Source organism: Anser anser (genome assembly GCF_964211835.1).
Source record: "Anser anser genome assembly, chromosome: 1".
In the NCBI taxonomy this organism is placed as follows: domain Eukaryota; kingdom Metazoa; phylum Chordata; class Aves; order Anseriformes; family Anatidae; genus Anser; species Anser anser.
The window spans coordinates 66,549,391-66,563,637 of NC_139720.1; the positions used below are offsets into that span (position 1 = coordinate 66,549,391).

The 14,247-nt window shown below is 40.8% G+C and overlaps 1 protein-coding gene across 50 annotated transcripts in view; it reads left to right on the forward strand.

Annotated features, from left to right (window-relative positions):
* The window catches only part of CACNA1C (calcium voltage-gated channel subunit alpha1 C), a 494,083-nt gene that overhangs the window by 418,406 nt on the left and 61,430 nt on the right, over nucleotides 1-14,247 (forward strand). For all 50 annotated transcript variants that reach the window (XM_083821259.1, XM_083821285.1, XM_083821290.1 and 47 more), the window contains one exon: nucleotides 302-412. In XM_083821259.1, coding sequence (XP_083677385.1) covers nucleotides 302-412 — 111 coding nt within the window. The remainder of the gene's footprint in view (nucleotides 1-301; nucleotides 413-14,247) is intronic.

The following is a 14,247-nucleotide window of genomic DNA, read 5'->3' on the forward strand; positions in this document are numbered from 1 at the left end:
TCTTGTACCATTATGCAGATTTATAGCCCTCAACTGGAATGATAAATGTGATTTTGGTAGCCCCCAATCAAAAAGATTTTTTTTTAAAGAGAAGAGATCCAGAGTCAGATTACAAAAATGGCTAGAGGTATAGAAATGCTTATGTTTGAAGGGAGATGGGAATTCTAAATTGAAAAAACGAAGCATGCTGGGGTTTCCTTTAGATAACCTTGATGTGGAGGGAGATTAGTAGTAGTCCTGTGGATAACCAACTAGCTGGCATGTCCATTCCTCACAATGCTGCCGGGACACTGTTTTTCAGCACTACGGTCAGAGCTGCATGTTCAAGGAAGCCATGAACATCCTCAACATGCTTTTCACTGGCCTCTTCACTGTCGAGATGGTCCTGAAATTAATCGCCTTCAAACCTAAGGTAGGTGCTTTAGGTGTAGAGTTTCCCAGCCTCTGTGTGTGTGTGCATGTGTGCGGGGCAGCTGTGAGGAGAAGGAGGAGGTGAAACTCTTTGATCTCTCACCCCACCGATAAATGAGCTGGACAGTTGCTCTCTGGATTGGAGTCTCATGTGTATTTAATAATTTTTTCACTGGAGAGTAGACATGCTAAATAAATAAATACGGAAAAACAGTGACACCTGCTAATAAAGAAGGTTCCTAGTTCTCTGTTTTCATTAAGTTATAATAGTGACACTATGTTTAGGCTATAATATGTTTTCCATGCTGAACATTATTCTGATGTTCTCTCTGACTTTCTTAAAATGAAATAGAAATATCATCCTATGATTAGTCTCCTGGCCTAAGTGAAGCTAATCAAGCATGACTCATTTTGGGTTATGAGCCTTCGAAAAAAATGTTTCTTCTGGGAGGACTGTGGCTTAATGCTAGTTTGAATTCCTTTAGTTTTGAATTCAAGACTTCGTTGATAATATTCAGCACCCCAGCAGGTCCTGTCTGAATGTATTGTCCTGTCCATTGGGCCATGGCATTCTGTATCTTGAAGGATATATTGAAATGTTAAGGTTGGCAAATACTGTCTGAAACATCAGTTGTGACTAAGATGTCTTTCCCATTAAACATGTAGGGTTTCACTGAAGTTAAGAGCTCCCAGCTCTAAACTAATATTTTTTTCATCCTCAACTCAGAAACATCGCTCTCCCATTCTACTGAACTCAGTCTTTCTCCTGTTATTTCTGTGTAGACTTTACTTCTACCTGGCCTCTCACCTTCTTCCACAGCATCTAGGAATTCTTTTAGTAGAGTCACAATTTTGTATTTTTTCCTGAACCCAGTATCTCTCTCCTTTCTGAAATGCAGTTGTCTTGAAGATTAGAAACATCTCATACTGTCCTTGTGAAGGACTGACATTTTTGTGAGATCTCTAGCACTACGCTGGGAAATTTAGAAGTATTATCATCTGTTTCAGATGGGATTTCAATATTCAGGAGGGATCTACTTTTCACTTTTGACATTTTGCATGGTCTATTAGTGAGCAAATCTTCCGGCAGAGAAAAATATTATCTGCACATTGTATACCCACGATTGTATCTCACAGGCTTTGCAATTCTCTTCTGATTTCATGGTTCTACTTTACAAGAGATTCTTAAGTTTAAGAAAGATGAGTTTCTGTGGCAGAATTTGTTATGACCATTTAGGGAAAGAGTCCAACCACTTCAAATATTGAGCTCTGTACATATGCAGGAAAAGCTTTACCTGACATGGTTGCCTCTAGCAGTAAGGAGCTGGACTTGATGATATTGGAGGTCCCTTCTACTTCCTGTGCCTTACTTTCCCGTGTTCAATCTCCTTTTCAAGTTTTGCTGCACCACAAAGAGTTAAGCAAAATCAGCTGAGGGCAAACGTGTATCCTCCAGATAGAAAACCACTGGAACAGATTGCCTGAAGAGATTGTGGAATCTCTATTATTTGAGGTTTTAAGATTAAGTTAGCTGAACTTTTCCTTGGAATCACTTTAGGAATGTATAATCTGCCTTGGGACAGGGGGGTGGTCTAGATTATGTCACAAGATTCCTCTCAGCCCAATTTTCCATGATTTTGTAATTTCCAATTTAAATCTCCAGCTACTACAGTATAGTAAAAGTGAGTATATAAAAGAAGTTTTCCTTGTGACCAGAATAGTGGATTATTAATAAAGTCTTCTCAACTAAGTATGAGACACCAAGCTCAGATTGGGCCCTGCCCATCCTGAAAGAACAGCCACATAAAATAATAAATCTGTTTAAAACCACAGTCTGGACTGTATGCCAAAAGTAGTTCAAATCTATTTAATTAAACTGTCTTAAACTGATAGCTTAATTAAATACCTTTGGGGAAATAAACAATTTTTAAAAATGGGACCACAGGTTTTACAGGGAAGAAAAACAGGAATGAGCTTGTGAAAACAGCTAGTACAGCAAAAAGTAGTGTCACCAGTATTGTATTCACACTGGATTGTGTTGAGCACCAGTGCTTTGTGTAACTTGCCATTCAGTACAAGGATTTGGCCTGCAGCCTTCATTCCCTGCTCCATATTGACTGAACCTGCTCTCCAAAGAAGGAAATCACCTGTCTCAGAAAACTATTTGGACCAATGTGGACCAACACTTGGGGGCACAGTCTGCTCATATTTAGGCTTCCCCTTTTGGATTGAACTTGAACCTGCCTAGAATATGTTCAGATGTGGGAATCTCTCAGCAAGAAGAAAATTGTTAGCACAGCCCTCTGCTTGGCCTAACCTTGTGTCCTCCTATCACACAAGATATAAAATAACCTACCTAAATTTGCAGGTGGAGGTTGTTCCTAGGAATAACAGCTGAAAAAGTCCAGGAAGATTTCACTGTGTCACCTGGGTGAACATCACTTTGGCAGTCACCATCCCCTACCCTCTAACCAACCAAGTTCACCAAACAAAGAAATGAGATGCAAAATGGTATTTTAGTGTTTTCCAGGTACCAAATGGCAATTTCAGAATGCTGAATGCAGAAATGCAGAATCATCTGCAATTTCCAGAGCAGTAAAACACAAACCAGACTTTAAGCTCCTTTGCTCAGTTTGATTTTGTGCTCCAACATCACTTTTTTTTTCTGTCTGAAGAGTACCTAAAACGAAGAAGCTGTAAGCTTGTTGTCAGTAAAACTGACAAGAAAGCAGGAAACTTAGGTAACTGAAGGTGTTGTGTTCTTGCCTTAGTGACAATGCCCAGGAGAAAGTGGCAGAACAGAGCTGAGCACAGAACTGAAGGTGGTGAACTCCACTCTATTTTCTACGATTTTGCAGTGCTTAGCCCAGCAGTGGATGCTGCAGTTAACCCTCCACTACAGCAAGCAGCACACTAACTGACTTGTAACTCTGAAGCAGCTGCCACAGAGCTTTTCTTTGCACAGTCGCTTCCTAAAGGCACCTTGGAATGAATGGTCTGCAGCAGCAATACGGGATCCCTTTTTTTTCCCTCTGTGCAAATTAGAACAAGCTGCTGTTTATTCATACCTTTACCACAGAGAATTGCTAAGGGAACTGGGAGAGACCTCTGGGATGCTAAGAGCTGCTACCACCCTAGCTCCTTACAGAAGTCGCCATGGGGACTTGCCCATGCCCTGCCTTGGAGGGAAGCCTGGAGTTCCCAATATGCAAAATTCCTGCTTCAGGCAGTGGTGTGGTGCTCAGTATTATATAAAATAATAGCAGTTTATTGCCACTACAATGCTGCTTACTACCTGTGTAATAATGGAAGAGTTGGCAGTCTCTGAGTGCACAGATTTTTCAATGCATACAGTTTTTTTCTTTGCTCATATTCTGTGAAGAGACATGTCCTGCTTATTTGCTGCTCCTGATAGTGAAGGTGGAAAAAAGCAAATACACAGTCAGTTGCATAGACATTAAGTAGGAGCATATATCTGCCTGACTGCAAAGAATCGATTGGGATAATCCAGCCCTGCAACTAGTCGTTCTGGTAAGAGCAGAGATTTACTTATTGAAAAGCCAGCTGTAGGAATAAGGAGCCACGTCTGAGACAGGGCTCATCTTCTAACACTTAGAGAAAATATGTGAACGAGGTAGAAAGGCAGGGGTTCTCCTAACTAAACATACTGTTACTTTTGGGATTGGTTGCCCAAGTCAGCTTTTTTATTGGCCATCTTCTGTGAAGCGTTTTGGTTTGTTTAGTCTCCCGGGAGGCTGTAGAGAAGAAGGGTATGTTAGCTGTAGTAGCTATCTGTGGGTATAAGTAGCACATGCTGGGCAGGGACAAGGCCAGCCTCTGAGAGCCCACGTGTTTCTGTGTGGTGCATTTTGTGGAGGAGAGGATCAGTTCTCCCAGGTTTCTTGCAGGATAAATATAAGCACAGTATAAGACAGCTCATCTGTGTCTGCTGCAGTCTTGGCAGGAGGGTGTGCTAACAATGTGCAAGAGAGATTTGGGTTGATTAGGGCTGCTGATATAGAAAACATCTACTACATGCCCTCCATCTCCTTACAGAGTATTAATGCGCTGCTCTGAAGCAAAATTCCCAAATGGACCTGAGTGTTTGTCTTGGCTAAAGCGCATAAACTGATTCAAAAGTAGTTACTTCAAAGAGACAGTCTAGAAGTAATGCTGTTGAGCCAAGGCCTTTTGCTGCTTTGTTTTTCTAATTTTATAAATTCTCCAGCCCATCTGGTGAGCTGTTTTCCAGTTCCTGCATGGAGAAAGCTGCTGCTACTTCGTGCATTTTCCAAAGAAAACTACTGAAGGGAATGAGAGGTGCTCTGCTGTCTGGTGTGCTCACAGTTACCACTGTCCTAGCTTCTTAACAATGTCACCACAAGGCGCGGTCTACAAAGGACCAGCTGCTATACGGAACCTGCCTGGAATTTATCTTTTCAACTTACAAAAAATGACTTAAAATTCCTATTCATACGAAGCTGCACCATCTGTCAACACAAGTGCTAATATGGGGATGGATCCTCCTGCAGGAATTTCAGATCTTTCCAGCTCCCTGGAATGGGTTGTTTTACTAATGAACCGTATCTAATTTTATTTCGGGAAATATTTCATACATCCTCCTATTAGCAAGGGCAGGACTAGTAATCTGAGAGTTCTGGATTTTCTACCACTGTCTCTGTCATCTCAAAGCATAGAAGATATACCAGTGGAACTACTCCCATGCATAAAGTAAAGCACACAATCATATATTTTGTCAAATCCAGGTCTGTGTGTGGAAAGGGAATCTTGGGGATTTCCTCTTTGGAATTATGACTACCAGAGGGACTACAGATCACAAGTCTATTCCCTTTGCCAGACACTGTCAGCACCTTTCTTCCCTGGGTGTTTATGGATGTTACTTGTAAAGCAGCCTGTAACGACGCCATCTGTCCTTCCTCAGATAGTTAGCTCAGTCCTTCATTTATCACTGCTACTTTGCTCTGAATTCTTGCCATTCTTTAATGTCATTTTCCTGCAGCAGAGTTCAGAGTTCTGTGCACTGTTTCAAACAAGTTTCACATTCAGTACAAGGCACATAATCCAATGTGATCCCAGGAAGGACTATGACCCTCTGAGTTGTGGAAGTCATGAATATCAGCCATGGTTATTTCTTAGTCTCTGCTTACGGATGGATCTACCTGTCCTTAGTGTTTCTTTCTCTCCTGATGTATTTGCCGTTCTTTATTCCTCGTTAAGCACCTCTCACTCAGCATTTATCATGCATTTGATGCACGGTTATCTCTTCTCAAACCTGCACAATGACTCATCTGTTTTTGTTCCCTTTTTACTACTCCATTTCTAGTACATTTATGCTTATAAACAGACCTCTTAGCAGTCTCTCCTGAAGTCACACTGGCTGCCTGATACTACTTACATTCTTCTTTCTCACTAAGATCATAATCAGTCATTCCTTGATCCGGATAGAGGCTCCAAACAGCTGAGATTTATATTCAATCTATTTACTGCACCACTGAAACAAGGCGGGTTAATTTTGGAAATCTAATGCTTTGTGTAGTTCTCCATTCTAGTACCTTTAGAAATACCCAAATAGCTTAGGATGCTGCCCCGGCACCATTCATCACAATGTTTTATTTCTCCAGCTTATATGGAGAAAACAAAGACATTCTGCACTGATATAAAAATACCAGAAACCTGGTTACAATTACATGGACTTTTGCCCACTGCTGAAAGCACTGCAGTTCCATCCAACAGACATAGGAGTCATGTTTGGTTAAAAATCACATGGTCTAGGATGAAGTATAGTGGTATAAATTAGTAGTGTAGGTTGTGTAAATGTGTAGGTAGTATAAACAAGCCTTAATTTTTGTTGGGTTATCCACAGGCTCAGAAAAAGAGCCATGCAGATCCCACGGTGCAGGTAGCTGCCTCCCTCTCATGGGCTTCAGATACACAATTCTGGTTGTAAAAAGTCTCTTTGTAGATTTTGTCTGCTGCCTTTGGCAGGTTCATAACCTAAGTAATTGGTTTCTAATTGTTTCATCTCCTCAGCTTTAGTATTACTCTTTCTGTTTCGGGCAGCCAGCATCTAGACAGAGCATTTGCTGATTGATTCGTCTACTCAGCGCAACAGTAAGGGCAGTCTCTAACCCTGCCTCTGTTAGAGTATGAAATGGCAAAGGAAGGGGTAAGAAAGCTAATATATTTTGGGATCTGTGGTTGGGAAAAATATACCTCATTCAACAAATAGGAAGAGTGAGCTCTGTTTGATAATGATGGTAAGAAGCAGCATGGAGAGAACTAGGAATAGTCAGGTAATAATGTATGTAAACTGAAGGAAGTGAGAGAACTAAATATACAGGAAGAACAATGTCTGGGGGAAAAGGAGAGGGAAACCAAATCTGGATGGGAAGAAAAGCCATACACAGATTATGGAAAGTGGGAAAGGACAGAATATTCCTTAAGGCAGAAAGAAAAAGAAAAAAGAGGTGGAAGGAAAAAGAAAAACAAACAAACAAAAAGATCCAGACAGAGGAAGATATTAGTAAAATGGAGAAATAAATGATCGGGCAAAACAAATGGAAGGAAAAGAAGAACAGAAACAGGGATGAAAGGAAAAGTGGACATGGAAAGAGGTTTTTAAAAATGAAAAAGAGAATTAAAATCCATAGCTTTTAAGCTAATGAACATCTCTTTGTGTTTCAACATTTTATTGAAGTTCTCTGGCAGACATCCCAGGCCTCCATGTTCAAACACATCAGTATCTCAACCACAGAACCTTCCTGTGTACTGTTTCATCAAAATAATTTGCAATAAAAATCAGGTGCAGTGTATTTCCCCACTTCTCTGGAATAATCTCAGCTCTGTTGCAAAAAGTTAACAACAGCATGATTCCCCAGAAATGCTTTTCTTTTTCACCCCATTTTTTTTGTGTGTGTTTTTTTTTTTCTGGGTGAAGTCTGAATATGTTTAATATTCCTCTGCATCTTTTATATAGCCAGTAGCCCAGCTGGAATTACTGCCAGCTGCTTCAATAAACCCTGCAGCTACATGACCAGAAGTCCCTGGCATTTCTGAAATGCATCTCCAGACACTGCACAGTATGTATGCAGTCAGTCTGAGTCTCCCAAAGAACCGCTGATTCAGGCCCAAGGTTTTCAGAAATACACTAGAAAAGGGAAAAATCTTAATTCTTCATTACTTGGTCCTCTGCTTTCTCTTTACTGTGATTACTTCTCTGCCAGGAGTTTCATGCATCTTGCATGGCATATATGTCACATGGAGAGCGGACCATATAGTCTTTCGTTTCTGTAGGTCTGGGAGGAAGAATGAGCCTCTTTGCTAAGTGATACTGAAAGTATTGTATGTTAGAGCATCATTTTTAGGTGACTGATGTAAAGTCAAGAAATATTCGTAATAATTATTGTGGACATGGACGACAAAGTTATCTCAATCCTTTATACACATTTGTGGGTTGGAACAGAGGGTCATCAGGTAGACTTGCTTTTTGATTCTGCTTGCTTGATGGAATTTCTATCTGAATTTCATCCAAAAGAGAGAAAAGAGAGGCTCAGAAAGGAAGTGAGTCTTTTGCAGCACATTCTGTGCCACTGCCCTCTCTAAGCAGCTTGGCTTTGAGACCCTTGCAGAATGTGGAAGGGCATCCCACTAGCCCAGGGCCACAACACTGCTGTTATTCCAGGCCTTAAACTGAAACCATTCGGGAGTCTGTTATGGAGACATCTGACATGGAAGTGACATTAAAAAAAAAGGAACCACATCCTGGTGTTTTACTGTGCTGACCCATTAAGTTAAACAGTGTACCTGATGTAACTGTAGAGCCTTAAACAACAAATTCTCCAATTTAGTACAGAAAAAGAAATTTGCATCAGAACACTCAGGGATTTGGTTGTTTTAGTAACAATTTCCACAAATGAGGAGTCAGCAAGCAAATAACTGTGAAAGTACAGCAAATCCTCATTGATACTTCCAGATTTCACTGAGTCCCTCACCAGTTCCTGAGTATGTGTGGGAGGGGAAGTCTGGCCATTCCCAACACTTCAAAGGAAAGGAAAGTAGTGTCAGACTAAAGTTTTTCTATTGTGCATATGCTTATATTCTGAGATGGCATAGGCGTGACTCCATCTAAACAAGTCATGCAGTGTGAAAACAGTTGGTAGGTGAATGTAACAGAAGAAACTAGTCTGATGATGAGAAGTGGAATTTTGCAGTAAATCCTAGCTCATACCTCTTGTGGAATCTGAGTCAGGAAGCATCCAAGTCTTCCTTCTGAGGGCTGGTTGGCATCCTGAACGAAGTATACTGGTCTCTCCAATTTCCTCCTGGAAAACGTACGTCACAGAAGGGCACCAGCAGAGTTGATCCCAGTTGGCTTCTTTGTTGCCACCCCCAAAGAAGAGGCCAAGAATGAAATAAGTGTACAGAACAAATTTCCCTCTTTGTGCAAAAAAGTGGTCCTTTCACATCATGATAGAAACAACTGATGAGGGACAAAAAGGCTATTTGATCTGCTGCTTCCCATGTTGCATTGTTTAACTGCAGGATGTTCTCTTTCTTGGAGGAGGAAGCCAACAATTCTCTGCACGCAAATAGATCCTTTAAATATTGTTTTATAGGATGTATGACGTTTCTAACACTCATCAGCTAGAGCTGTGTAATCCTCCAGCTTTCTGGAGGATCAATGGAGAATTCAGCAGGCAGAAAAAAATGTTAAAGAAACCTCATAAGAGCTTCAATGAGAGAGGACCATTTCCTTCACAGCAAATGTACCCAGAGAATTTGCATATTACTGCAACATTGTGACAGATTTATTTTCAGTCTGGCACTTGAGGGTTTTAATGTCATTATAAATGATCAAAAATAATGATATGACTGCACAATGCAACAGTGTGGGAAGTGCTGTATTAGCTATTACACTTAATTATTTAATACAGAAAATTATTCACACAGTGTTAAAAGCCCAGTGGGATGGTGCACTGGGGTCTCATTCACAACAGCACAGACAGCGTCTGCAGCAGCATGTAAGGGAACAGATCCAGGAAAAAGTGACTTGCTCTCCCTCACAGAAGAAAAATCCCAATCTTCTATCGCTTCATGTAAGGTTATTTTAAAGGGTCAAAAGTTCTCATAGATGTGAATCCTCTTTTCATGTAAGAATGGTATCAGATAACAGACTGTGATGCAGCCCCTGTTAAGAACTGTTCATTGGTTTAGGAAACAACATTTCCACTGCCAAGTGGTCACTGAAATGAAGTCTAAGATGGTTGACTTCTCTGCCATCCACCTGGCTTTTGTAGGATTTTGGAGACTTTTGTTTTCTATATTCCTGTTTCCCCAAGTGTAAATGAGTGTAACCACACTCTTTCTGAAAGTTGTGATTGATGGACTACATAACTGCTCTAATCCATACAAAATCAAGCCTTTCTGAAAATGGAGATAACTTAACCTCCATTAAATTTACCTTAAAATGTATCTATATTCATCAGTCATATCTACTAGCCTGTTTCTGGAATCTATATTCATCAGTCATATCTACTAGCCTGTTTCTGGAAGACTGTGCCTTTCTTCCAGTGAGTACCCACTATCCACGCAGCAACCATGGCAAAGCAGTCCATAGCCTTTTCCCGTGGTGCATACAGAAACAAGAGAAACTATTCCAAGTCCAGCCCTGTATTCAGAGTGCCTCTTCAACCAATTCCTGCCACTGTCTCATCTTCCCACACAGTAAATGGCTCTTCAGACTGAAAGATTATGTTCTTACAGGTTTTGTTTTACTTCTTTTGAATCATTCTTCCCTAAGCTGGGATGTCAGTCCTACTTTAGAAGACAGACTGGCTTAGATAGCAAAGCCTATCCTTTTGCTCTTTTCATGATACTTTTTCTTGTTGATGGTTTGGTTTATTGCCTTCAGAAGTTATTTTTTCATTCTCATTAAGACCTACTTTTTATAGACTTTGCAAAGTCTTTGAGTATTTACGACTCCTTCCTAATGGAATTTGACAGCAAAATTTTCACAGAATCCATTTTGTGATAAATGATCTGTTCAGATATAGCAAGCCATCACATTCACTTTTCAGTCTTTCCAGTAAGACTGTTATTGATTTCATTTCCTTTTGCTGAGAGTCTGGTTTTGATTGCAGGGCAGTGATTGCTAAATGATTGGTGTAATTATTGCTCCTAAGGAAAAGGGCCCAACTCCTCATAGGGTATCACTGTGCCACAACATACTTGTAGGAAAACTAAGAAAGTTTCTTTCACTTTTTCTAGGTGGCCAGCAGCATTGATAAGAGAGCTTTCTTTTATTTTGGCTTAATTTTCATGCATTTATACCAAGGAGGCCTTAGGCATTACTGTTCTGAGGCATAGCTCACTCTTTCTTCAAAGGCAGCTAAGAGCGACCCAGGTTCTTAGCTCTGACATCAAGGTCAGCTAGTTGAATCATCCAGTTTCAGCATGTTTTGCTGTTATCATTTCCTTAGGCCTTCCCAGCATGTTGCCTTGAAATATAATCTGTCCCAACAATAAGAGATGCTTCCATAATACATCATAATACGTGCTTCCATATTGCCTTCGTGCTGTTTCTGCGCCAGTCTTTGGAGGACCTGTGGCCATAACATTGCACTTTAAGCCTCCCATGTGGTTGAGTGCTGCGTACTACTAGCCATTTTAGAGGAGATGAAATACAGAGAGGTGTGAGATAACTGTACCACCACATAGGTGGGAATGGAGGGGCTCAAAGGAATATCTAGAAAATACCGTTCTAGTGGAATGATCTGGGTTGCAAGATCTGGAAATGGGAATTCCCAGTTCCCAGAACAGATATGATGAAGGCCTCTCTAAGCATGTCTCTACAATATTGTTGATTATCTGTAGGTGTAGAGAGCATAAAAAAATGTTCTAACTCAAGAAATTATGTAGTTCCAGCCTCTGTAAATGTTTAAGCTTGTAAAACAGGAGTTAGGAATCTCTCTTCAGGCAATGGTGGTTTTTTATTCTTTTATTTCTTTTCTTGTTTGTGTGTGGTTGAGATATTTGTCCACTAGAAGTTGTGAGACCGATAACTCACTTTAGGACCTACAGGCTCTCACACGATAATCAGTAGGTGGTCACTTTTAACCAGTAACAAGCTACCTTAGATTTGTACCAGTGACCTTGAAATAAACATTTGGGGTCTTTATCCAGATCACAGAACCATTCAAGTCCTACCACTCCTTTGTTTCTGTCAGTGTCTAGTATGTCCAGAGAGGCTTTGAGGCACCAAGGGACACCTGTCTGCTTTTACTGACATCTTTATGTGGGAGTTGTGAGAGAGAGTATGAAACAGAGTGAGAGAGGATGAAGTTAAATATCAACGTTATTGAGCCCCTATCTTGTTCTACAAGTTGGTCTTATTTTCTTATGGAATAAGCAGAGAGAGGCAGGAGACCTCTTCAGAATGAAGCAAACCTTTGGAACTGTCTGGGGAGCTGAAAAGCTCCTCTCCTTGCTCCCTGTCTGCAGAAAGATTTGATGGAGTACAAGGGAGAGTTGTGCAATTCCCTGCAGCAGTGACTCATTACAGTGACTGGTAGGTGAACTGCAGGGAGCCTGAGTCTCAGAATTAATCCGTCAATGGATGAGAGCTGATAGATAGTATGCAAATAGATGCTGTTTTCCCACAGCCTGTCAGGAGCTTCAAGCAGCTGCATCCTCCACTTTATTCCTTCTCTATTAGCTTCTGCTAATTTCTCTGATTGCTGTTACGGCTAAATGGTATCTCAGCATAACAGAACTTGCACTTGCATTATCTCCATTTGGTAGCAGCTATAGTAGGTTTGTAAGATTTCTCAGTTTATATGCGAATCTCTCCGAACTGCTGTGAGAAGGTATGCCAAAAGTCACAGTACTGTGTAAATGTCATTTGATTTTATTCTGTTTTCCAATGAAACTGTCCCTTGCAAAAATTCTTTCCAGGAAATCCTCTTTTAATGGAGTCTGAAAACTGACTCTCACAACTCCAAATAGTGTGCTACATTTTCAGAAAAGAATTCCCATATTAAGCATCAGCCAAACTGTGGCAGTTCATCCCACTTTTCAAGTCACCAGCAAAGTCTGCTTTGGTGCCCTTTACGATCAGCAGGATATTTTTGATAAGGAATCACACTGAATATCAATCAACCCCTTTCTCTCCTTCCTATATACTCTTACTCGTTAAGATTAATGTTTCTTTTTGTCATCTGAGTATGTTGGTTCACTTCATATAAGTGGTGGCAAGGTTTGATTTCCTTTTAGGCCCTGTAGTTATCTATATGTCTCATTTTCTCTGCCTTGATACTTCCTTTCTGTATTCATACATGCATACATACATGCATGCATGCATATCTTTCCCTGTTATCCTATGACATTGTGGCACCTTCTTCCACTGGAGAGTATCTGACCCTTTCAGATGCTCTCTAGTGCATTCAGATCCCACCCAATGAATACCCTTGGCCCTTGCCGTGCTCTTCATCCTTAGAGGCTTTTCTCTCAGAGGGTTTGTGTTGTTTGTTGTTTTTTTTTTAATTTTGCCAACCACTTCATAGGAGACAGAAATGAAAACCTGGGACTAAGCAGACCAATAACTCCATGTTAATTAACACAGAAATGACCCTGCAGCTCCCACAGGCCTGGATGCTCATAACCCAGCTGGTACCACAACTCAAACAGCACCCTTCCAGTGAGGGTTTCTGTGCTTCAGCACAGCTGTATAGCTCTCCAGCCACCTCCTGTACTTATTATGGGCCCCAGGTGACTCTGAGCTCAGACCTTCTGACAGGCTCCAGTGGGTGATTTTCCTTGTTGTTAATGAGGCTTCTTAGATACTGCATTTAGGATCTCATATTCGCAGAAAGTAAAAGAAATGGTCTCCAGAGATTTCAGTGGTTCCATTAGTACCAAAACAAACCCCAGCTTCTTTGATAGCTAATCTCAGTGACTAGGAAACATAAAAATGATTGGCATACTCATTCTGAAATGCTACAATGTCTGCTCCCCTCACACAAATGAGATTCCATTCCAGTCAGCTACTGCATATTTATGCTCAGCCTTTCATTAACATATGGATCATGTGATGATTCACTATTCTTTGCTACCTTTGGGGAAATAAAAAATGGAAAGAAAAAAAAAAAGTGCTCTAACGGTGGGGTTATTTCATGCTTCTTGAATATTCAATCCAATCCTCCTGGTCTCTTTCTGTCCTCCTTTCTCCCTGAAAGCTTCATAGACCTCCAGAGAACTCCCACAAGAGAGGGTGACTACCCTTCCCCAGCATGCCTCTTGGGCTGCCATAATGTGACATGAAATTATACAGCTAAATCAGGGTGAAGTGTCTCCCTTTAAGGGTAAAGTATGGTATTGCACTCTAAATTCCTGTACTGCAAAAACAAACAGTGCCATCAATTCATTTCCAGTCAGACCTCCTTCCCCTTGGGAAAAGTATACAGAACTTTCTGGTGGGAAAAATAGTTTGGAAATACAACCTCTTTACTAGAGGGAAAGCTCTCCCTTCATTCAACTTGTCTGTCATTAGCCACCCTGGTACGCTCCAGTGAGGTACTTTGAGGTCACAAGAAGCATGTCCCCGGGCCAGGGGTGTAATTCACTCTTAATATGTGCTCATAACTCCTGACAAGATTATGAGGTCTGAATCAAACCTGAGTAATGGCCATTCGTAGGTGAATGTCTCCAAAGAGGGTAGCTTTTTAGGAAGGATTCCATTACCATTCACACAAATGAAGCATCTATGTTCTCTGTTTTCTTTAAGCTCTCTTACTGTGAATAATATCTTCCTGTTTTTCA